The sequence below is a fragment of the Halichoerus grypus genome, chromosome 13 (genome assembly GCF_964656455.1).
Source record: "Halichoerus grypus chromosome 13, mHalGry1.hap1.1, whole genome shotgun sequence".
Taxonomy (NCBI): Eukaryota; Metazoa; Chordata; class Mammalia; order Carnivora; family Phocidae; genus Halichoerus; species Halichoerus grypus.
The window spans coordinates 72,593,192-72,617,009 of NC_135724.1; the positions used below are offsets into that span (position 1 = coordinate 72,593,192).

At 53.6% G+C, this 23,818-nt stretch overlaps 2 protein-coding genes across 4 annotated transcripts in view; one reads left to right on the top strand and one right to left on the bottom strand.

Annotated features, from left to right (window-relative positions):
* The window catches only part of LOC118539717 (SEC14-like protein 3), a 32,835-nt gene extending 28,480 nt beyond the window's left edge, over window positions 1-4,355 (top strand). The window contains exon 12 of the mRNA XM_078060779.1: window positions 3,960-4,355. Within this exon, the coding sequence (XP_077916905.1) occupies window positions 3,960-4,036 (77 nt within the window). The 3' untranslated portion in view covers window positions 4,037-4,355. The remainder of the gene's footprint in view (window positions 1-3,959) is intronic.
* Window positions 187-20,106, bottom strand: SEC14L2 (SEC14 like lipid binding 2). 3 transcript variants are annotated; one of them, XM_036123221.2, is made up of 12 exons: window positions 19,950-20,106; window positions 17,712-17,787; window positions 13,232-13,275; window positions 12,778-12,837; window positions 12,316-12,504; window positions 11,140-11,235; window positions 10,903-10,963; window positions 10,424-10,507; window positions 7,114-7,220; window positions 6,870-7,009; window positions 6,551-6,720; window positions 187-1,777 (listed from the first exon to the last, which is right to left on the bottom strand). In XM_036123221.2, exons 1-12 carry the CDS (start codon window positions 20,001-20,003, stop codon window positions 1,647-1,649), a joined length of 1,212 nt encoding a protein of 403 aa, XP_035979114.1. In that variant the 5' UTR covers window positions 20,004-20,106; the 3' UTR covers window positions 187-1,646. The 3 variants fall into 3 exon arrangements, with proteins under 3 accessions (XP_035979114.1, XP_035979115.1, XP_035979117.1); XM_036123222.2 differs by lacking the exon at window positions 19,950-20,106 and adding an exon at window positions 19,321-19,537; XM_036123224.2 differs by lacking the exon at window positions 17,712-17,787 and having other exon boundaries at window positions 19,950-20,083.
* Between the last annotated feature and the right edge of the window lie 3,712 nt (window positions 20,107-23,818).

The following is a 23,818-nucleotide window of genomic DNA, read 5'->3' on the forward strand; positions in this document are numbered from 1 at the left end:
AGCCAATCGGGAAGCAAGCTGGCCGTTGGGCCCCATGGGAAAGCGCGCTAGAGGGGAGCAGCGGGTGGCTTCTGCGCACGCGCCCCACCTATTGGCGACTAGGTGATGTTCCTGAGACGTAAATTTTGTCATTCTGAGTGAGGGGCAGCGAGGAGCGAGGCGGTGGGCATTGACTTCCACTCCCTGTGCACTGAACGTTGCTTTATTCATTGGTTAATTTTCCTAACAGAGCGCTGTAAACCAAGGTTGGGATGATCCCTCCTAAGCGGTGTGGCTGGTGCCGGCGCAGCCTCAGGCTGCTCTCGTCAGCGCCAGCCTTGCCCCTTCTCCTTCCTCAGCCTCCCCAGGCCGTCTCCCCACGCTGGGCCTGGCTCTCGGAGGGAAAGGAGTGCCTGCGAGGGCCCGGGGGCGCTTTCCAGTGTTCGTTTGCGGGACGTGGCTTTGGGTTACGGGCTGTGGTTGCCCGCAGGGTCCGTGCCCTGCAGTCCGTGGTCGCTGAGCGCCCCCTTGGCCATCCCTGCTTGTCACTGTGGACGGCGAGGCTGGGGGCCTGCGAGGCTATTCGTGGCTGCCCCCAGATGCAGGCCCGGCCTTTGGCCTCCTGCCCGGGCAGCCTCCCCGCCAGACACCAGGAACCCAATGCACCAGCCATACGCCTCCCACAGAGATGGGACTGCCAAAGCGTTGCTGAGGTCAGTCAGGAAGCGGGCTGGCCGGCACCGTGGGAGACTCAGACTGGGAAGGCCTTCACTGAGATCTACTGTCTTGATCCCCCACTTGTCATTTTTGTGTGGGGTGCTCAAATGGAGAGTTACTTGATGAGAGGCTGACAGCACTGAAAAGGGGAAGGGGGGTTGGAAGCCTCAGGATTCACTCCCACCCTTAGCCTCCCGGGCCCATCCTGGAGCTGGGATCCCTGGAGGTAATTTCCCTGTGCTTTGCGTTGGAGGACAGTGGCTGGGTACCAAATCTCTGTCCTGAGAAGCTCTGAGTCACTGACAATCAGTAATTAAAGAGACAGCCAGTGGGTCCCAAGAGGTGCGAAGTCTTGAGGTGGCCTCCCTGTCTACCCCTGAGTGGGAAGAGCTATACTGACTCAGGCCATCCCTGAAACCTGGTGGGAAAAGCCAAAAGGTCCCAGCCTTGGAGATAGAAAGTTTAGAAGAGACTTTGACCCCCACCATAACTCTAGCAACCTGCTACCTTGCTACTCCTCATAATGATCTAGACTTAACATTTTCATTTGGGAGCAAGTTCCCTACAGCTGGCCTCCCTGAAGTGTTAGGTCTCAATCTCCCCGCTTTTCTAATTTCTGCCCTGCTGCCACCTGCGTCTTCCCTCCCCCCCCCATCCCTTCCTGTCTCAGCTCTCACTGGACAGGTGAAGTTGGCACAGCTTATAGGATGGTAGATCCTATCATGGTGCCCAGCCCCTGGGGACTCCTGAGTAATTTGAGAGGCAAGGAGACCCTCTCCTGCTGCTCCCCCTCTTCCTAATTCTGAAATGAAAGTTCCCCAAATCCAGCCCAAGTTCTTTCTTGTAGCCCAGCTTTTTTGGGCATCTGGGTACGGGGAAAACGACTGTTACAAGGGACAGAAACCGACAGGGAGACACTGAGGGAGCCACGCCTGCTGTGGGAAGAGGCATTACTTTGGGGTGACTGCCCCCAGCTGTTTCATCTTCTCTTCTGAGGCTTTGTCTGGAAGCAGGACCTCCACAGTGAAACTGACCTTCTTGGCATGAATGAAGCTGTAGGTGTTGTCAAACCGCAGGACATCTGAGGGGAGGCAGAAAAACAGACATTCAGGCAATTCTAACAAAGGACAGCGATTTTTGTTGTCTGAACAAGGCAGTGTGGTACGTAATGAGGACAAAGGTGGCATAAGGAGTGGTCCCTCACCTTCTGAAACTTAAGCTGGGCTGACACAATATTCACAGAGAGAAAGAAACATAAGACAGAACACGCCGAGTGCCCGATGAGTGAGACAACCACATCTGTCACAGCTTACAAGGAGAGGGTCCTATAGACTGACGTCATGTAAAAGGCTTTTGAGAGGAGTTAGAGCTTGAACTGGCGGGGCAGAATCAGTAGGAGCAGTTGTCACAGTAATAATAGTAATGGTAACAATGGCTACCTAGGTGTCTCAGCCCTGGGTTGGTAATCTATATATACTATTATATTATTGCTCAAAATAACTCTATGAGTTCAGCATTAGTCCTGCTTTATAGCGTATAAAAAGGAGGTCACTGTGTCACATGGTGAGGAAGTGATGGAGCTGGAATTTCCCTCTGACCTGCATTGCTGCCTGACTTGGGCCCTGGGAAGACAAGCCCCATTCAGTTTCTGGCGAAGGTAAAATATACAGAGTTGTTGAACCAGGAAAGTATCCCATAGAAAGATAAATGGACAAAGATGCGCACTGCACCCCTGTTTGTAATCATAAAAGATTAGGAAAACTCAAAATGGGCATGGAGTTGGCAGAGAAGGCTTTGAAGCCTTGGCCAAGGAACAGACTGCTTTTAATCTAACCCCTTTCTTTTTGAGAAGTTGTTCCCTTTCAGTCGAACAGCCCTTCAAGAGAACAGAGTGTGAGAACAAAAACACTGGCTCTGCCCTTTCTCTATCCTGGTCTTCTCTCACTTTTCCCAGGGAGAAAAAAAAAAAAAATTAAAACAAGCCAAAAAAAAAAACCAAACAAACAAAACAGTGTATTTATTCCTGAGATTTCACCTCTCCCCTTTCCTGCCCCTAGATAAAATGCATAGTTTAGACATTGGGTAGACCCACCACCCACACTTTCTTCAGGGTGGGAAGTATTACTCATCAATTTTCTGTGTACCAGAGGTCTTTCAGAACCAATAGTCCCTCTGGAAAGAGGGACACTTCCTCACTGCCCTGCACGACAGAGCCCCAGCAACCAGAATCGGTCATGCTGGAGGAGAGGTCTGAGCTCCTTGGATCAAGCACCACCACCGAGATGGCTCTGCTTTGCATAGTGTGCCCTCAGAAACAAGGAAGGGGCTGTTCAGAGGTCCAGGCCCAAAGGAAGTGGAGTTCATGAATTGCATGGTTCATTTTGACACTAATCATGTACTGACAGACCTGTAGAGCCCCCCCCAGAGACCCTCCAGACTAGGGCTCCTCCACTTTTGTTGGGAACTGACTCCCTTGACAATCTGATGAACGCACACAACTTCAGATCTTCTGGAGCCCATCACGGACCCTTGGCGGCACATGGGTGTGATCGTCCCCTCTCATTGATATATGGAAACAAATACATATTCTAAATTAGCTTCCTTCTATTTCTCCTGATGGGAGATTATAGTGCTTTTTAAATTATGTGTTTAGGTGGGTTATATTACCCGTGAATTTCATTTCAGAATTGTAAAGGGGATATTAGACACTGTATGTTATAAAAGAGAGGTGTTTGGTCTTTAAGATTTAGTCACTGCTCTGGGGAGTCCACAAACCCCAGATTAAGCCCTCCTGCTCAAGAAGTGCCTGGCTGGCTCAGTCGGTAGAGCGTATGACTCTTAATCTCAGGGTTGTGAGTTCAAGCCCCACATTGGGCATGGAGCCTACATAAATAAGTACATAAATAAAAAGACCTCCTGCTGTAGCCCATTCTCCTCATTTTAGAAGGAAATCAAAAGGTAGTTATTTAGAGACACTTGATCAAAATACTTGGGAGAGTTGGTGGCACAGCTGGACTCAGAAACCAGGCCTCCTGGAGCCTGGCTGGGCTCCCCAGCACTGCGTGGTAGTACTGTGGAGCCTTCATCCAGTGTTTTGGGTCTTCTAGACCACCTTATGCACTCCTGGTGGACAAAGTCCAGATCTTTTCTGCTGAATCTTCTTTCCTAATAGAGTATTCGACACTCAGGCCCTCCAGAAATATTAATCGAGAGAAAATAAGTGAAACTAATTCAGACTTTGTCTCTCCTTCTCCCTACTTAAGCACACTTGGGCAAGGACCAGAATGGCCTGGGGAGGATTCATGTGCTCTCGCCATTGGAGGCTGGGACGGAGTTTTAATTTCTCCACTGGGAGATTACGTTCCACTTTGCAGGGAGTCGCCTGGTTCTTCAAGGGCACTGCCCTCCCACAGATGAGCTTGTAACCTAACACTGGGTTCTCTCTGGGCTCAGGTCTAACCTGAGCCATGGCTCAGGGCAATAGCTGATCCCACCTCATTGTTTTTACCCCTGGGAAGGGGACGTGGGTGCTGTGACCTGCCTCTAATCCTCCTTGGAATGGACAAGAAGCAGCTCCCAAAGCTCCGCAGGCAGATAAGTGTTCCATCTGGGAATGTAACCAAGAAGGGCTAAAATAAATTTGGGGTTTGCAAACCTAAGTCTGGTTATGTTGTAAGGTTCCCAGTCCTTTCTCAGGCTGCGTCCTTCAGATACCGTAGACGGGCAATGCTGGAAAATGGGTTTGGGCGCTGCTGCTGGCTACATGATCTCGGGTAAATTACTTCCCTGGTCTCGGACTCCACTCTCGCCTCTGTCACATCGGGGACAGACCTGCTCAGCTCTAGGATAGGCAATGGCCTAGAGATCTGGACCAGCACTCTAGGATTCCCTCACGTCTTCTGTCTTTTGGTGTGTACACAAGCTACTTTGTGGGAAAGATACCGTCCCTTCTCTATACCTCAGCTTCCCCGTCCATTAAAAAAAAAAAAAATCAAGCTTAGGGGCATCTGGGTGGCTCAGTCAATTAAGCATCTGCCTTCAGCTCAGGTCATGATCCTGGGATCCTGGGATTGAGCCCCGTGTCAGGCTCCCAGCTCGGCGGGGAATTTACTTGTCCCTCTCCCTCTGCCTCTCCCCACACCGACCCCTGCTTGTGCTCTCGCTCCCCGCCCCCTCTCAAATAAATAAATAAAATCTTCAAAAAAAATTCAAGCTTCTATATAAAATATGCTCTGTGGATAATAGTATCTGGGCTGGTGTGCTAGGCCTTGTTCTTACTGAAGCATACATTAATATGCCTTCTCCTCCAAGGACCTGGCTGCTTGCTCACTAACAAGAATACTCCTCCCCAGGGAGCCATATCACAGAGCATCTATGAGGAAGGGGCGGTCGAGACTGAAGGTTGCCTGGCAGGTGGGGAAGTACACAGCACTGGAGGCTGGGGTGATGGTGTAAGACATCTGGGGGCTAGCTCCGATATCTCCTGGTGATGCTGCCCTAGAAATGGGGCACAGGGCTTCTCCCATCTCCAGCACCATCTCCAGGATGGTCCTTCTCCTTGCACAGGTCTTGCCCTAATGACAATGGTGTCTACAGTGTGTTGAGTGCTTGTTGTACACCAGGCATTATGCTAAGTGCTGCCCATTTAATCATCATGTATCCCCATGAGGTAGAGAATTTGATCCCCATTGTAGCAATCAGGAAACTGAAGTGCGGAGAGGCTAAGTCGCTCGCCTAAGGACTAGTCAGTAGGCAAATCCAAGTCAGCTCGATGATAAAGCCCTTGCTCTCATTCATTTTCCATGTCTGGCACATTGGCTCTGATAGAAAGGAAACTGGAGATTTGAAGGGCTTTTTGTGTGTGTGTATGTGGTTTTTCTGCTTACAAATGTAGTACATGGTCATTGTAAAATAACCTAGTTGCAGAACTAGTGTAAAAAAATAAAGCCCTCTAGAAGCTTCCTACCATCCCAGAGATAACCACCATCACAGTTAGCATACATTCCTCAGAATTCTTTTCAATGTATATACTTTAAAAAAACAGAGAGAGAGTATACTGTATGCTATGTTTCATTCTTTGTTTTTTTAACATGTATTAGACACTTTACATGTCAATTTTTCTCTCGAATGGGTATAATGTATTCCATGTACACATGGACCATAATTCATATACATAATTCATTAACAAGACCTTTTTAAGGCCATTTGGTTTATTGCCAATTGCCCAGGCTGCTAGGAACATCCTTGTACCTATATCTTTGTGTCTTTGTGTAAACATTTCTGTAGGATAAATTTCCAGAAGTAGAATTGCTGAAAGGGAATTTTAATCGATACCGCGAAGTTGAGGGATGTAAAACACTTTCAAATGCCTGTTTGCCATTCTTATTCCTCCTGGCTGAACTTCCTGTTCATGTCCTGTACTTGGGTTTTGATCAAGGTGGAGATAAGCGAAGCTCAGAGGGGTCAGGACTGGGCTTTTCAGCATTCTGCTCACCCTGGGATCCCTGCACCCACCCAGGTAGTTCTGCCTCTAGGAGCATTCCCCAGAAATGTCTGGTCATAGTCACAGATCCAGTTAAACTTGGACCAGAGAGCAGGTGTTCTGAACCCTTGTGATCACCTAGCACCATGATTCACCTCGACCTGGAAGTATCAGGTTAGAGTCCCGCCCTGCTGCTAACCAGCTGGGCCCCCTGGTCATTTCACCTCTCCAAGCCTAGGTTCGTTCCCTCATCTGTATAAGGAGAGGGTTGAACACATGGAGGCCCACATCTAATGCTCATAGTCTGAGAAAGAAGGACCTCACAGGCAGACAGCTAGGGCAGGGGCTTTAAGCCAGGAAAGAGGTACTTACAGATGCCAGGATCAGTGCAGGTGAGAGTCCCATCCTCAGGAACCAGGTGGGCATTGTACCTCTGGTTGGAAAGCACCTCTGTCATCTCCCCTGCCCGCTGCCGCTCCCCCATCTTGGTCTTCAGGAAAATCCCAAAACCGATGTCGGAACCATCTGACATGAACTGCCACCTGCAGGGGACATCCGCCCGTTCAGACCTGATTGTGTCTGTTTGCGCACTCTCTGGGGGTCCTGCCACCAGGGCTTCTCCCACCCCAGCCCAACCACTGGCACCTGTGGCTGAAAGGCACAGGTGGCCTATCAGGGTCCAGAACACTACCTGAGGACACAGCCAGGGAAGAGGATCTCATACTCCACTTGGTGGGAGGAGCCTCGAGAAATCTGCACACTGTGCTCATACTGCTGTTTCACCTGATCTCGCACATAATACTTCCTGGGAATGTCACCCCCATAGTTGATCTGGAAGCAAAGCACAGAGTGAACTGGAATGTGCATTTGAGCCAGGCTTCCCTGGTGCAATCCCTTGCCCCTCCGGGCCCTGCAGGGGACTACACGGCCCATACCTTGGATTTGCACTTGGGGTTTCCATCAGGATCAGTCATCGTGCCCCCATACTCCACAGGCAGCTGGTCAGGGCTGATATATTTCAGTAAAACCTCCTTCCAGTTTGCTGGCAGCAGAGGGAAGGAAGGAGAAAAAAAAGGATCACCACTAGGCAGGATTGCTTCACTGCCCTGGTGGTCCACACAAAAGGGGCAGGAAAAACCCGTCTGCCCCACAGCCCAGAAAACTCTAGGAGCACATGATGTGCACGCAGCTCGGCAGGGGGTTCAGGAGGAAGCATCACCCAGAGGACTGCCCTTTCGCTGGACTAAGAATCGGAACACCTAGAGTCCTGTGTCCATTGCCTCTGGCCAGTTGAGCAACCTTAAGTAAAGTCACTTCACTCTGAGCCTGGTTCCTCCTGCCCCACACGGCTCCGGTGGGAGTGAGGTGACCTAACTGCTTGAGAGGGTGCTGTAAACTGTTAACTCCGTACACGTATGAGAGCATATGATCACTCCCAGGCAGGTGGTACAAATATCTGGTGTGCAATCAGAGGGAACAGAGAAAAGAGGGAAGGGGATCCCACGCGGAGGGAACAGCATGTGAGGCAAGCAGGAGGGCCTGAGTCAACCTGATCTGTCCTGGTTCAACTGAATTCCAGGAGGGTCCGACCACGTGTCTCATCCCCTGCTTTCACCTGCACGTAATCGTGCTCAATCGTGACTTACCGACTGCACCATAGTCGAGTAGCCCCTTAAACAGGGCTCCCTTGGCTTTGCCCCAGCCACGACTTCACTTCTGCTCTGTTTTTCAGGCTGTCTAGCTGCTGGTGACTCGGCTCTTTTTTTTTTCTTTTTTCTTTTTTTTTTTAAACAACCAAGCCCTTTCCTGACTAGGAGAGTTTGACTCTGGTGCAACCAATGCTGAGAACCACGTCACCACTCCGAATTCCTAAACTAGTATCAGCCAAGCACAATATTTTGCTACTGGAAACCTTGCCGTGCCAACTCTATAGCTGAAAATAGGCAGCATCTCCAAGTCATGGGGTACGACCCGGGGTCGTCTGCTGCTGAGGCTGGCTAGAAGCCCACAGGGGCCGTCCAGGGTCTCCCAGCCCTCCGATTTCTAGGGTCCTGAGACCATACAACTCCTGGAACACAGCGTCTGTGCTCTTGGGCGGGGGTATAATCTGTGCTTCCTAAGCTCCCCTGACCTGCGCAGAGTGAACGTCTTCCCTCCTCTGCTGAAGACCCGGTAGCTTCTGAGCCTGAGGCGGGTTTGGTTGAAAGGGTTGCGGGTGTGGGGGGGAGAACAGCCTGCACCTCCTCCATAGTTCTGCTGCCAGGAAACCCAACTGGCTCATGCTCACGGTGGGCGGTAGCAGCAGCAAAGCCAAAAATCATCAGAGCCTTTTGCTCAGATTTTGTATTTCTTCCCCCAGCTCAGCTGGAGAGTTGGAACAAGGCCAGAGGGGCCCTTCCCATCTTACAGAGAGAGTAACTGAGGCAACAGGAAGCCAAACTTGTTGCTGCCAGAGTCAGGACCAGAACCCAGAAGTTCTGAACTTTCCAGAATGCTTCACGCCACTCCCAGGGTTCACCACTGCACATCGGGAAGATCTCCACTTTCCCTGTGTCGCCTAATGGTGAACATTCAGAAATCTTCAGAATCCCTATTACCTACCCCCAAGCTCAACTCCATAGGTGGCACCAGGCCTGACATGGGGCGGTCCCAGTCTACCTTTCTGGCCTTTTCTTCCCACCGACTCCACTTAATGATCCGGCAAAACTCAGCTCCTCTCTGTCCCTGGTTGGCTTGATTCCTGCTAATCTTCCTTGCTGGCTTCTCCTTGTGCCTTGATGTCCTCCCAGCTCCCCTGCATATCCAATCCCTGTCGAGTGTGGCCCTGCCAAGCTCAACACTTCTTGCTCCGCCTGCCCGTGAACTCAGATAGTCCCCAGGGTTTGGCCTCTGCTCTTCCATGGGCAGTGTTTACTCTCAAGATTTTAGCTGCTGCCTATAATTGAGAATTCCCAAATTTCCAAACCGGAGTCCTCTCCTCAGCTTCAGGCTCACGTACCCTTAACATCTGTACATCTCACAGACTCCCCAAACTCAACGTCAAGGTTATGTCCCCCAGCTGAACTAATCGCCCCAAATTCATTGCAGTACTCCGTTACTCATGCTAGACACCAGAAAGTCATTCTAGATTTCTCTTCCTCCCTTCCTACGCCCAGTGGATGGCGTTCTGCTGTTTTACTTCCTAAGTAAGTCCCAAATCCCTCCTTTCCTCTCTATCGTTACCGCCATGGCCCCGGCTCGGGCTTGCAACAGCTCTTGCATGGACCGCGGCCACAGTGTGCAAACTGGTACCTGTCCTTCGCAAGCTTGCCAGTCAAACGTGTCTCCGTTTAAAGTCTGAGCCGGGTCCTTCCCCCGCTCAGAACTCTTCTTGGGTTCCCAACAGCCCATGGAGCTGTGTCCCAGCTTCTGAGCACAGTGCCCTGGATCCTCCGTGCCCTGGCTCCCAGCTGCATCTCCTCTCTCTCACCTCACCTCTCACCACACCCTGGCCCTGCCACGCTCCCTCCGACTGCCTGAGCCGCGGTGCCTAAGGCCTTCGCTCAGTGCTCTTCTTTCTGCCCAGCGGCTTCCTGCCTGGCTTCATCTGGCTGCCTCTTACTCATGCTACAGCGCTCGACTGAGGTCGGCATCCGCTCCCGCCTGGGTCGGGAGGGCTGAGTGCCCCCGCTCTGTGTTCCCACCCATTTCTTGATTTCCTTCTTTTACATTTAACATATGGGGCTGCTACACATCTGTTTGCAGCTCCCCTTCCCCAAGAGGGCCAGGAGCTCCTCAGGGGACTCTGTCTGATGCATCTTTGTCACCTAGTCCAGGGTGGGCCCACAGTAGGTGTGCATCAAAGGAAGCCCCTCCTAGTTGCTCCTCACTAGAAGCCACCTCACCGCTCCTGTGGCCTCCGTGGTGCTTTGCCTCTGCTCTTTCCCATACCTTTTCTAGCCTGTATCCGTTGCTTTCTCTCTAAAGGCCTCTCTCCTGTTACACTGTCAGCTCCCTGAGGACAAGACTGGTGTTTCGTTCCTCTTTGCGTCTACAGTGCTGAGCTCAGTACTTTCTTCTAGAGTGTCTGAGAGGAAGAGTCCTTGTGAAAACAGAGAGGAAGACCCTAGCCCGGCCCCCACGTGCTCCGGGATCCCACTGCTACCAAACCAGCAGAGGAAGCCTTCACCCTAGACACTTCTAAAGCTATCCCCAATTTGGGCCACAGACCAGCCGGGGGTGCTGAGAAGAGTCTGGGCTACTCACCCCCCAGGACCATGATCTTCTTGCGCGTGTCCTCACTCAGGAAGGGTTTGATGAGGTTATAGGCCACAGGAAACAGCTTGGGGGCTGGAACAGAGACCAGGCGATGTGAGACCGGGAGCAAGGCCCACTATGTCCCTGACAGTGTCCTCCCCAGCCCCGTGTCAGGTCACAGGTTCCCCAGTGCTGTGGAGCCTACACAGGCAGCCCAGGGTATGAGGCTTGACACGGGCACCTGTCTGACTTCCAGCTTCCCTGTCTGGACAGCGAGCGAGTCTAGCCTTCCTATGTCACCGGTCTGAGTGGTGCCAAGGAGGCAATAAACCCTAAAAGGTTTGTAAATTGCAAATCGGTCTGCCTATGTCAGAGGTCCTTGGATCCCCTCCTCTGGCTCACCCCGTTCTATTCCCCCGAGTGTGTCCCAGGAACATCGTTGGCCCCTCTTTCCCATCTGACTTCATCGCAGATAGTTCCCAACTTACCTTTAACAATGAAAAGACGCTTCAGCGTTTCAGGGTAGTTTTCCTCGAACATGCAGAGAAACTGTGGAAACAAAATCACTGAGTCCAGTGGGCTCAGACCTCTGTACCAGGGAGGCAGACCCTGCCTCCTCCAGGCCAGACTCGGCCTCCACTGCCTCACCCACAGGGCCTCCTAGCAGAGGGGTCCACTCCCACTTTCTCTCCTCTTCCCACTCCCCTCCCAGCCCTGCCCCTCACCTCCCCATAGGCCTCCACTGCAGGCTTCCAGAGATGCTTGAGGCCAAGCCCCTCGCAGTCATAAATCAGGGTGACGGTCTCCACCTTCTTCCCCACCTGCAGGGGACAGAGGAGCAGAAAGTCACAGTAGGCTGCCACACCAGAAGCCTACCCCAGTCCAGGGTAAGAAGCTGATGTGCTCATGTGCCCACATGGCGAACAGGTCTGGGCAGGGCCATATCTAGGGTTTTCCAAATTGAGATAAGCACCCCAGGCCAGAATTATGGCCTAGGCTAGTCACTCTTCCTGCCTAGGTGTCCCTGTTCTCATCCAGTAAACAACTGGGTAGATCTAGATTATATCTGAGGTCCCTTCTGTTCTGCAGTCTGACCTGGTGGCCTCCTGCTTCCTCTGTGCACAGTGCCTGGTAGCGTTCCGTCCGTGGGGCCTCGTGGGGCCACTGATCTGGTACACAGGCCCAGAGCCTCCCTGCCCACCCTAAGCCCTGAAGGGTGCCCGTCTAATGCTTCTCAGCATCCGCGGCCTATAGGGTCTCTGCACATACTAGGCCCTCAGTGCATGTTCGTGAATGACAGTGTTGAAATGTCCCCAAATTTATGACATCATTTCGCTGGATCCTTACACAGGCTAAAGAGGAAGGCAGGAGAGAAGATCAGGGTGGCTCCAGCACTCTCCTTAGCCTTTTTCTCAGAGAGGGAATCACCTGTCCTTCTCTTTTTTTTTGAATACAGAGCTAGTGAAGCACAGACTCTCAGCTCATCCACACCAGTGGTACCCAAATACTTGCTCAAGGAGAGGCTGGTCCACGACAAAGATCTTACCAGTGCCCAGATGAACGAGAAAAGCAATGATACTGTAGTATGTTACTTACGAAACTAAATTTCTTCGATTTAAAGGACTGCCCTTTATTCCGAGACTATGCCGTTCCTATAGTTTTGGGAGTTAATTACGGAACTGTAGCCAGTAAATTTTCTTTTTAAGTCCTTACTCGGAGAAAAATAAAAATCTGTCAACATGGGTCAGTCCCTAAAACTTGGAAATTTCACTCGTCCGTGAAATCCAAACGCCTGGGCCTCAGCCCTGAAGCTGTGCTTAAATCCCTGTGTGATACGCCTGCTTCTGCTGGAACGCGTCCATGGCGGTGAACTCATTCTCAACCGTGCTAAGCCCACTCGCCTTTTCGGTCTGGCGGGCACACTCCTGCAGGAGCCGCTCACAGTCCCGCATCTTGGTCTTGAGCAAGTCCTGTTTGGTGGCTGAGAGGAGCAGCCCCTTGGCATCCAGAGGTCCAATGATATCGTACCAGATGGGGCAGCCGTCCAGGTCATAGCCACACATGCCCCCTGACAGATACTGCTGGACCACCTGGGCAAAGACACAGAGGGGGCGCCTGGTCAGCAGGCCCGGGCGGCCAAGCCTTCCCTGTATCCCGGGGCCTTTCTATGGGTTCATCAGGCTCTCCCTCCACAGCCTTTCCCCCTGGGTGCCAATGGATACCCACTCTGGGAACCATTAGAGCTCACTTGGCATCGTCAGACCTTTCCTCTTGAGGGTCCCAGTCTGACAGACTCAGGACACAGACTGTGGGTGCAACAGCCCTAACTAACACAGGGGTGGGGCAAGATCATTTGTCCTCACCTCTGGAGGCTGCCAGCTCGTGATGTTGTCGATGTCCTTTTGCTTTCGGAACTCCACGTGCTGCAAACATACAGTCAGGGCTTTTAAAAAAAAGCGGGGTGGCAGAACCCCTCATAGGCATCTAGCAACAGGTGACACCGTGTCTCAGGTACATCATGAGAAGGCAATTGGCAGGACTGGAAAAGAGGCGCTGCCTGTTTTAGAGATCTGGGCAGAACGGACGGTAATTCTTATCTGGCCCAGAACTAAGAAAACTCTGTCTTTCCAGGGAAGGGAATGCACTTTGTCCCAAAGGGATAAGGCATCAACAGTGGCCAGCTAATACTCAGATATGCCACACGAGCCAGAGGCTGTGATTGGGTGGGCAGGGTGGGCAAAGGAAATCCAAGCCCAGTGTGATTCTGATGGGTGGGAACCGAGGCAACAGTGGGATATGGAGCCAAATGGAGCTCACCTTCCGGAGCATGGCCTCGGACTTCTGCAGGTCGAAGTTTCTTGCTGTAACAGGGAAATGTGGTCAGGGTTAGACCAGCGGGCTGGGCATCCAAGGACAGGGAGATTTCCCTATTCTCATGCTGGGGCTGGTTCTTCTCCATCTTCACCCCAGCTGACTCCCAGATCACCCCACATGCAGAAGCTTAACAGGAGGACTTTCTCTGGGGGCTTCTGGAACACCATAGCCCCTGAAGAGCAGGTCAAGGACCAGGGCAGGTGGGTGTAGCCTTGTAATATCGCGGTCAAAAGAATTTTACCCTAGTGGATGCAAGAGGTGAAAGATCTTAATCTCCTCTCAGGGAAAGTGAACCCTGGACCCCCTTATCATTCAGCCTTCCCCCTTTACACAAAGTTAATCTCCTTCACGGTCTAACATCCGGTTCTGAGAACTTGACCTACAGTTCAATGATGAACACAGCTGCCCTGTCATCTGGGGTGGATCTGGCAGGACATCCCAGTAGGATAGAGGGGTTGATGAGCCTCCAGTCAACCTTGCCATATTTTCAAAGGACCCACGCATACCCTAATGGGACACAGAGGGACCTCCTCCTGGGGTTCCTGGAAAGCTTCAGAATTAAAGTCCACCTGGGCCACCTCTTCATTTCATGCTCCAACCCCAAGTCATCCTGCTCAAGCTTGAACACAAAGACCTCACTGCCCCCCAAAAGCCACCTGCTTCCAGGTAATCCGAGCGGTCATTTGCACTCAGCACTCATTGCTACGCTGAGCAGAGATCCACTGCCAAGACACTCAGAGAGTACGGTCCCTTCCTCAGCCATGTGACAAGCTTTCCAATACGGGTAAATTCCGTGCTGCCACCTGCGTCCCCTCGGCTGTCATGTTGCCCATCCATGGATCCTTCCTCTGACCATTCCTCATGGCCTGGTTTCAAGTCCATCCACAGAACTTCCCTTTGGATGTTGTCCAGTCTGCAAATGCCCTCCTTAAAAAGGGAGCCCTCCAGAACGGAGCACAGCACCGGGTGTTGCCTACCCTTCTCCGATAAAGCCTGAGAACTTTCTTGGCCAGTGACACCCTTAACTCAGATGGAGCTTACAGTCAACGGAACCTCCCAAATCCTTTTCAGCTGTGCTGCTGCTAAGCCTCCTTCCCATATGTTGTGAGGTGGTTTTCTGGATCCATCCCTATCAGATCTCATCTTGTTACAGTCAGCTCGCCCCATTTCATCCTTTAAAGAGTTTCTGAGATCCAGACTCTGACCAATTTTGCCAACTGACCTATGAACTGTCCCTCCCAGCCGTATGTCCTCTGTGGATCTGATTGACATTGAGATCTGCTGACGGCCCTGGGACCTGTGCCAGACAGGCTGCCCTCTGGACTGTCACAGGTCCCTTAACCACTGATCTCTGGGAGTGGCCAAGCACATTCCCTGACTCTGCTATCACGAAATCCACTCCACTGTCCTGCACCCAAAGGGTGCATCGAGAGATTTGACCAACGCCAGGCCCGTCATTGGTACTGGACACACATTCGTAGAACCGAACGGCCTTTACTCTTAGGAAGTTTCTTCTGATGGAGACCTTTCACGCGCCATCATGGCAGCAAGGGGCAGCTTTTAGAGGAACACAATCTGGGTTTGCATCTCAGCCCTTCCTCTTTCTCCCAGTCTGACCTTGGACAAGATATTGCACATCTCCAACTGAATCACCTAATGATCTAGAAACGCCTGAAAGATGCAAAGCAACATGCTCTCACGATGGGGGATCCCAGTTGGTCTGTGAAAGTGGGAATGCTCCATAGGAACAGGAGTGGTGGTGAAGTGTGAGCCCCTTTCTCTCCGAACGGCTCTCCGACTCACCCGTATCTGCCAGGGTCCAACACCCAGGGTCTTTGAGGGCCCTCCCTGAGTTGCCACTTGGCCCTGGCAGTACCCGGCCTGGTGCCTCCCCATGCCTGCTGAGTCAGGCCTCTCCAGGGCTCCTATGCCCTGGTCAGGGGCAGATCAAAGCTTGGCTTAGGGCACTGCCAGAGAAGATGACCTAGGAGCAGCTGTCCTGGGTTCTGATTTGATCACTTTCGAGTCCTGGAGAAGGAGAAGACTTCAACCTGCTTTGCCCCCTACCTACCCGACACGCACACAGCTTCTACCACCTCCTGTTTTCATCTGGCCATCAGACCCTCCTTGCTGGGAAGCCCAGAGCTCAGCCCCAGTCAGGCGGAAGCAGTAGAGATTTCTGTGCCTGCTCTCAGGGCTGGGGGTCGGGGGCAGCAGAAAACTGAACCCACGTGAGGGGAAGGGCCAAGAGTGTGAGCCCAAGAGAAAGACATTTTGCTAGCACGCACTTTGAAAATGTTTACTTTAGAATCAAAGGTAGAGAGGGAAAAGGTTTCCTTAAAAAAAAGAAAAGAAAGAAAAAAGGGCAACAAAAACCCTAATTGAAATTCACAGTAGAGTCTGACCAGGCCTGAGCTCCTGCCCAGGAAATGTGAAGCACAAGTAAAGTACTGAGGGGACACTTCCTCTGTCTGAAGAGGCTGAGCTTGGCTGCGTGGGGGGGGGGGGGGGGGCAGCTGTGGCTTACTGGAGAGAATGCCGGCCTGGGAGTCTGAGGCCCTAGGTTTCCGCCCCGATTCAGCTTCTCATCAGCTGTGTGCCCTCATGTACGTGCCCTCCCCTCTCTGAGCTTCCGCTGTTTCGTCTGGCAAATGAGGATGACGATAACGCTTTGAAATTCTTGCAAAGAGAGGGGTTATCCCAGGACTGGGGTGTCGGGAATGTCTGGGAAACCAACTGCCAGGAGCCTGGGGAGCCTCCTCTCCGATAAAAGAGCTGTGTAATTGTTCGGCTCTCTGAAACCACAGGTCTCTACCTACCAGCAGCTCGGTGGTGTGTTTGATCATCTTGCAGCCGGCTCTTTAAGGCAGCGCAGCCTTCCCACGCAGCCTACCCACCCGCTTCTGGCTACAGCCCTTCAGCAAATGCTGGACCAAAATATCCTCCAGCCCTGGACTGACTCCACTGCGCCCCCGTACCGGCCCTCCACCCAATCTGAGTGGGCTGGCGGGGCGGAATGTCACAACATTTGGGGGGAAAGGGGCAAGGGACACCTCCAGAGGCGCACAGGGCCCCACGTGGCTTTCCCGGCTGCACCTGCCCTGGGGTGCCTACTAGCAGTCCCTCAGAGTGTGCCAGCTCCATTTCTGGGCAGAAGAGAAAAATACATCCCTTCACCTGTCCCAGGACCCCTAGGGGATGTATGTGTGTGTCCGTGTCTATAAATAACCAGACATGATACGTATTTTAATATGTTGGGCTATGATTCTACAACATAACTGAATCTCTGTTAACCTAACGCAGTGGAATTTTCTCTATTATTTCAGTGTCTGGTAATAAAGTTTCTATAAAGAAAAAAAAAAAGTGTGTCACAGGAACCAGAGAGGGTGGCACATGACTCGAACCACAGGAGAGGAGAAGAGAAAAAAGAAAGGAGAGATTTCAGGAGTCGGGGTATGGGGTTGAGCTGGACTCTGATGCTAGTGGAAAGCCGTACCCCTCATTAGCGCCTGCAGAGTTGTGTCATGTTACATCTTGCAATGAGCAGGGCACCCTGTCTGGTCCTGTTCTACCGCAGGGGAGCCTGAAGCAGATGTGCGCCCATAGCCCACGTGCCACAGCCAGGCCAGGGCAAGCTGGAACTAGAACGTGGGGCTCTGGAGCCGGGTGGTGGCTTGAGGGCAGTCTTGTCAACTGAGGCCAGGCTGAGTGCCCCCCATGCCCTTTGCCCCTCCTGCAAGCTGCCTAAACTGCTGCTCTGTCACCCCAAAAGGCCACAGAGGGGGCCAGCCCCTCCCAGGGGCCTGCACTCTGGTTCTCTTTTTTTTAAAGATTTTTTTAAAATTTATTTTTCAACAGAGAGAGAGATAGCGAGAGAGGGAACACAAGCAGGGGGAGTGGGAGAGGGAGAAGCAGGCTTCCCGGCGAGCAGGAAGCCCGATGTGGAGCTCGATCCCAGAACCCTGGGATCATGACCTGAGCAGAAGGCAGACACTTAACGACTGAGCCACCCAGGTGCCCCTGCACTCTGGTTCTAAACTTGGCTCTGTGCTGACTTCCCACGTGGCTGGGTCTTCCTGGGCTTTTCCTCAACCCACTTCCCCAAGCCCATCAGCAGAGTGGATTTATCGAATGGAGGGAAAGTGCACTGGGCTGGGAGTCAGCCCACCAGCTCCAGTCTTCTCTCTGCCTGTGGCTCAGGCGCTGTGTGACCTGGAGCAAGTTACTTCACCTCTCTGAGCCTCAGTGTTGTTATTCCACCCAATAGGAGGGTCAAGGCTATGTAATTGCCCAGGGCCCTTTTGGTTCTAAAGGTTGAATTCTTCAGATTCTCAGATTGCCAGGGGCAGGGTTTCCAAAGGGTGCCATTCTGCTACCCAGAACTAGCCCCTGCCCCAGCCTCCCGCAGCCCCTCTTCCCTCACCTCGGAGCCAGCGCAGGAGAAAATAGTCATCTGGATTCGGCAGGGTGGGCAGCACATCCTGGACATTCTCCCGAAACTGTAGGGAGAGGTAGGAGGGTGAGTGGCAGGTCCCCCCCGACCACCCCCTGCCTGGGGCTCTCCACCGGGACTCTGCTGGACCCCTCTTCAACATGGGTCAACTCTGCAGACACTGGCTGAGCACGTGGGCTGCATAGTGCACTCTGTCGCCTCAGTGGACAGCAAGGAGGAGGCGGGAAGGGAGTAACACTTGCACACTCCAGTGTGGCGGGCGGCCATAGGCGATCCCAGCTAACTGTGATAGTGGACACTCGGGGAGCGTGCCACAGCCAAACCTGTCCATTCGCCAAGCACTCCCTGTGTGCCCAGCACTGAACTTGGCACTTATCTTATTCATGCCTCACTCAAGAGTCCCTAGAGGTATTACTCTCCCCATTTTACAGATGAAGAAATTAGAGCTCAGAGAGACTAAGTAACATGCCCAAGGTTGAACAGCTAGTAACCAGTAGGGCTGGGATGCAAACCCCCGTCTGTCCGAGGCCAGAGCAGGCACACTTTCCACTGGAGTCTTCTGCCCCTTAGTAATGGACGGGTGAGCAATGCGCTGAGGGAGCAGAAGGAAGGAAGAGTTTGATTGTGACAGGCCCAGGAAGACAGTGGTCTCATACGACTTCAAAAAAACATTTGTGGTGGGCTTGAAGGACTTCAAAGGTAGCAGGAGGAGGGAGGAGGGCAAACCAGGTGGAGGGAACAGTTCCAACAGGAAGCCACAAAGGGGGAAAGTGCAGGGAGTGTGAAACAAGAGATATGGACAGTGACCCCAAGGGGTGGCCACGTCCACCTCCAACTGCTCACTACCCTGTAGGTGCGCACACCCCCACATGCTCTCCCCATGCCTCCTGCTCCCAGGCCCTCACCTTTCTCTAGTCACTGACCTACAGGGCAGCCACAGAGGGGACCAATGAGGACCTGCCACCTCTGCCCCTTGCGGAGGTCAGCCGGGGACTCAGATCATCCCAGCCCATCCCCCAAACAGCTCCCAGACTCCCAGGGAAACTGCTCCAGCAGGGCCCAGGCATGAAGCCACCCCTCACCAAGGACCCTACCCAGCCCCCGGTTTCCAGTTTAATCACCACCTAATCCCTCCTCTGCCTGACTTCCCACGCAGGTCAGCAGTAAAACCTGAAACCTCCCTATCCAGCCTCCTTGGGATGCGGGAGGCCCAGCCTGGGGCAAAGCCTTCATGGGGCTGGTGTCTCAGCTCCACTGCCATGGCAGGAGACATCTGTCCCCCCAGCAATGGAGACCTGCTTGGCTGTGGAGCCTCCAAACCTTGAGACCAGACCCCATCAATTCTGGGTCAGAGTACAGCCAACCTCCCCTCTCCTAAAGAGTAGATTCAGTTGGTGGACAAAGGGGTCCAGCCTTCCAATTGTTGCCACCTCCTCTGCTCAGGTGCCAAGGCAAAACCAGGCTTACCTCCTAGCCTTCTGAAGAGCATCTGCCCAAACCGCCAGCCAGGGAGGAACCTGGATTGCAGGATGGGGGCGGGGGGAGGGGGGGAGGGGGGTTGGTCTGAGCTCAAACTAACCTCAACCCAGTGAGTCACCCATAGGATCCCAGGCTTCACACACGAGGTGCTCCCTTCAACATCGTGGGGTCCAACTCCTCATTTCATTTCATCGAGAAGCACACTGAGAAGGATGGGTTTGCCCAAGGTCGCAGAGAGACTTGGTGCCCCAGCAGGGGCTCTCCAAGTATCCTAAGGAGCTGTCAGGGCCCAGTTCATGATGCCAGTACCCATGCAAGAGGAAAACCTCCCGGAAATGGGAGGAAACCCGGGGCCCTACCCCTGCCCCCAGGGCCCGGCTGCCAGTCTTGAGAATGAATATTGCCTTTGTGCCCTGGGCTGCCTCCGAGAGCTTCCAAGTAACCACTTCTTCCCAGGTGGCCCCGCCAAGGGCTCGCTCGGGGCTGAGGCTGGGGTAGCCAAACTTCCCCCGCGCCTCCTCCTCGGCCGGCCCAGGGAGGGCCGGACGGGCCGCGGGGGCGAGGGGCGCGAGGCGCCCGGTGCCGCCCGCCGCAGCTCCCTCCTCCGCCCGCCGGTCCCGCACCGTCGCCCGCTTCCCCCTCACCGCGCCCGGCCCCTTCCCGGCTCGCTGCCGCGGGAGGGCGAGGCCCCGGCCCCGGAGCGGGGGCCGAGCCAGGGTGACGGCTCACCTTGGCCAGTGCCTCCTTCTGCTTGGGGCTCAGATCGCCGACTCTGCCGCTCATCGTGGTTCGGGCTCGGGGCGCGGCGGTTGCGGCAGCTGATGGAGCACGGGCTCGTTCTCTGCCGCCGGAGTAAAGTCCCAGCCTTTTGCCCGGGCCGCGGGGCTGACAGCCAAGCCCCGCCTCTTAAAGGATCCCGAGGGGTGGAGTGGGGAGGGATGCGCTGGGCGCGGAAGCCTCCGGCGCGTCCCTCTCCGTCCTCCTGAAGGCGGAGACCCTGGCAGGAGGCGAGCAGGAGTGTCCACCCGGGCCGAGGCCAGCGGACATTAGAAAGTCAGGAAATCTGGGTTCTAGTCTCAAATTTATCCTTAACTCGCCTTGTGACCTTGGACGAGACACCTGTGCTCCCGGGGCCTCAGTTTCCCCATCTAGATGCTATCTAATGAGCTCTCCGAAGATGGGGTCCCCTAGTGCAGAACCTCACTCCCCCAGACCGGAGGGAGCTTGCCCCGTGCCACTGTGGGGGGCCAAGTCCTGAAGCCTAGCATCGCCCTGCGATGGACTGCACGCGGTAATGGCCATTTCTCTCTGCGGTGTTTGCCCTTTTCCTGTTTGCCACGGGTTTTTGTCCACTGCTGCCAACCCAGCTTGGGGCCTCTCGGTGTTGACACGCTTTCCCCTCCACCTGTGAGGCAGGCAGGCCTAGAGGACAAGGAAGCACAGACCCCGTCTCCTGGCCTAGGGCCCTGACCTCTGCTTCTGACCTTCCCAGCTCACACCCTCAGTGCACAGGGAGGAGTGCTTCCAGAGGGAGTCAGAAGATCTGGGTCTGAATCCTACATCCTCCACTTCGCTGTCAGACTTCAGCAGGCGACCTCACCTCTGTGAACCCAAGCTGCTCCGCTCACTACACGGAGGCGATGATCTGATCTCAAGTCAGCCTGAGAGGATCAAGCGAGCTACGGTACCTAAGTCGCTCAGCGCAGTGGGTGCCTAGCCAAGGGTTCGCCTCTGTGACCCCTCCCTAGTCTGCCCTGCACAAGCCTCCCTTTGCCGCCTGCCTGGCCAGGCTTTGGCCTCTGGGTGGGGATGTAGGGTGGACATGGAGGAAGCCACAGTAAAGCTACCACTCAGTGAAAGCAGGCCTGCTAGCAGCTTATCTGCTTCCCCTGCTCCTGCCCAGGGGCCAGAGCTGCCGGTTCCTATAACTGCAAGTCTGACTTGTGTGATGGATGCTTCGGTGCCCTCTGCCTGTCCTGCCATGGCTCACAGCCCCTTCCTCATCCAGTGAAGCCATTTCCTCCTTTCTGAGTTCGATAGCCTTCCCCCTCTGCCTGGGCCCCCCTACCCCCCACCACATACTCTATTCCTACCTCCATGGTAGCAGCTATTCACATGCCCTGGACCATTCTTTCCTCCTACTGTGTACCAGGTCCTAGGCACTGTTCTGGGGACCCTGAAATGAATCAGACACCATCTTGCCCTCCCAGAGGTAAGATACAGGCACCATCATCCAGAACACAAGACCGAGATAAGTGTGCCAAAGAGAGTAAGTACCTGGGAGGTTAAAGGAGGAGAATTTGCTTTGGGTTATAAGAATCCCAGAAGGCTATGTGGAGGGAGTGGCATTGGAGCTGGGCCCTAAAATATGGGGCAGGAAGGAAAGGGAAAGAAAATCCATTCATTCCATGCTGGCACGATGGCATGAGCCAAGTTTGGGTGGTTGATGGGAAGCATGGCCAGAGAGGAGGGGAGAGCAAGAATAGGCAGGGGGGACCCTCAGAGAACCACAGTGTGGCCCTGCTTAGCAACGTCGGCCCTGCTAGACTATGAGGTCTTTGGGCACGGGGACCTGAATCCCCACAAGCCCCCGACCCCCAGCACAGCAGCCTACACACAGGGGCTGTTCAATAAACTTATGCTGAATGAATGAATGCAAGAAATGCTCCAATAGGCACAGAGCCAGGTGCTGAGGGAGCCCTGGGAAGGAGACCCAAGCACAGATCATTCGGGCATCAGGCAGCTCACCTCACTTAACAGCCATGGAAAGACAGACCCAGAGAGGGCATGGCCCAAAATCATTAGTGGTGTGACAGATGTGGAGAGCTTTGCCCGGTGCCAGGCACATGAAAGACCTCCACTTACAGCCTGGAATTCACACAGAGCCCAAGGAATTCATCCCAGGAGCCCAAGGGCATCCCACCTCTCACAGCGGGGCCCCTGCCAACTCTACACTCAGGTCTCCAGGGGAGTAGAAAGCAGGAGGATCCCAGACTCTCTGGGTCCGAAGGCAGAGGCAGACTACAGCAGGCCTACTAGAGACGCCTGGGAGACTCTGCACCTGACATGGTCTCCACCATGAAGGTCTGCTGCAGGGTGCAGAGAGTTGAGGGTCTCAATTCAGCCCTGTTGCTGAGAGGCCCCCCAACCCCCACCCCTGGGAGGAGTTTTTAGCTATCCCAGCAGTTCCACACTAGTTAAAGAATCATGGGCTTCTGGCTTAGGGCAGAAGGCATGGCTGCCTTCCTTGTTGGACACGTGGCTGAAATCTTTATATAAGATCCTTCCAGGGGCAAGATGTAGGGCCTATTCAAAGGAAAATAGAAAAATAGCCCCTTTACAGCACTTTACAGTTTGCAAGGCACTTTCAGATCTAGCTTTTCATTTAAGCCTGTGGTAACCCTCTAAGTCAGGTGATTTATTGAGGAACCTAGGGAAAGAGGCAGCCCCGTAAGAGTACCTGCAGATTTAGGGCTTGCACCCAAGCCTCTGGCTTCTGGGCCAAATGCTTCCAGGAACCCACAGGCTGCAGTGTGGACTAGCTTGGGAGTTGCCTACACAGGCTCCCCAGGAAAGCACAAAGAAAACATTCACCCAGCAGGAAATCATCCTCAGCCCCAAAACAAGCCCCCAGGAATCTGGAGTCACCCACCATAAAGGTCTAAGTGAAGTACCCTTCTTCCAGTCTGCCCTTCCCAGGTCCTGTGGCTGCCTGCTTCTCCTTCCTCTACTGAAACTTACCTTACCTCTGGCCCACTATGGAACAGCTAGTTAATCTGATAATATAAATCCTAGAATAATAATCTGGTCACCTCCTCTGAGCTGGTTACTAAGAGAGAGTCCCTCCTCCACATTCCCACCTTTCCTCTCTCACCCCCTACCCCTGTCCAGCAAGTCTCCCTCCCTGCTAGGTATGTTGTTCCCCTGCTCAAGAATCTGCTGTGACTCCCTAGTTCCTTCAGGAGTCGGCCCAATCTCACTGACTTGCATTTGAGGCCAAGGCCCATCTCGTCCCAGCATCCTCAACGGCCTCAATGGCCACTCTTGCCCTCCACGCACTTTCATTTTATTTTATTGTTTTTTTTAAGATTTTATTTCTTTATTTGAGAGAGAGAGAGAGAAAGAGCAGGAGCAGGGGGAGGGGCAGAGGGAGAGGGAGAAGCAGACTCCCCGCTGAGCAGGGAGCCCGACAGGACCCCGAGATCATGACCTGGGCTGAAAGCAGACGCTTAACCCACTGAGCCACCCACGTGTCCCCAAAACACTCTTTCATTTTAGTCAGAGAAGCTCCCTGCTGCCCCTCAGACAGAGCTCGGCCCTCCTGCCTCTGTCAGAGTTGTTTCCATCTCCTGTTTCCTCCTGCCAGATCCTCCCTGACCTTCAAAGCCCCGATCAAATGCTGTTTCCAGGAACTTCTGCCCGATCTAACCAATCCAACATGAGCCCTCCCAGACAGTAACCCCTCTCTCCTGACCTTGACACTGACTAGTCTGTGTTGCCGTGGTTGACTATCAGGCAACAGCCTGGCCCAACGGGAAGAGCCCAGCCTCCTCGGTCAGGCAGGCTGGAGATGAGACCCGAGCCCTGCCGCTTGTCAG

Coding starts and splice junctions, on each gene's coding strand:
- SEC14L2 (XM_036123221.2), bottom strand. CDS start 20,003: ATGAGCGGCAGAGTCGGCGATCTGAGCCCCAAGCAGAAGGAGGCACTG. Junction 11,236..12,315: donor GTGCCCGCCAGACCGAAAAG/GCGAGTGGGCTT, acceptor TGTCCCCTGCAG/GTGGGGAAGAAGGTGGAGAC. Junction 7,221..10,423: donor GAAGATCATGGTCCTGGGGG/GTGAGTAGCCCA, acceptor CTCTGCTGCCAG/CAAACTGGAAGGAGGTTTTA.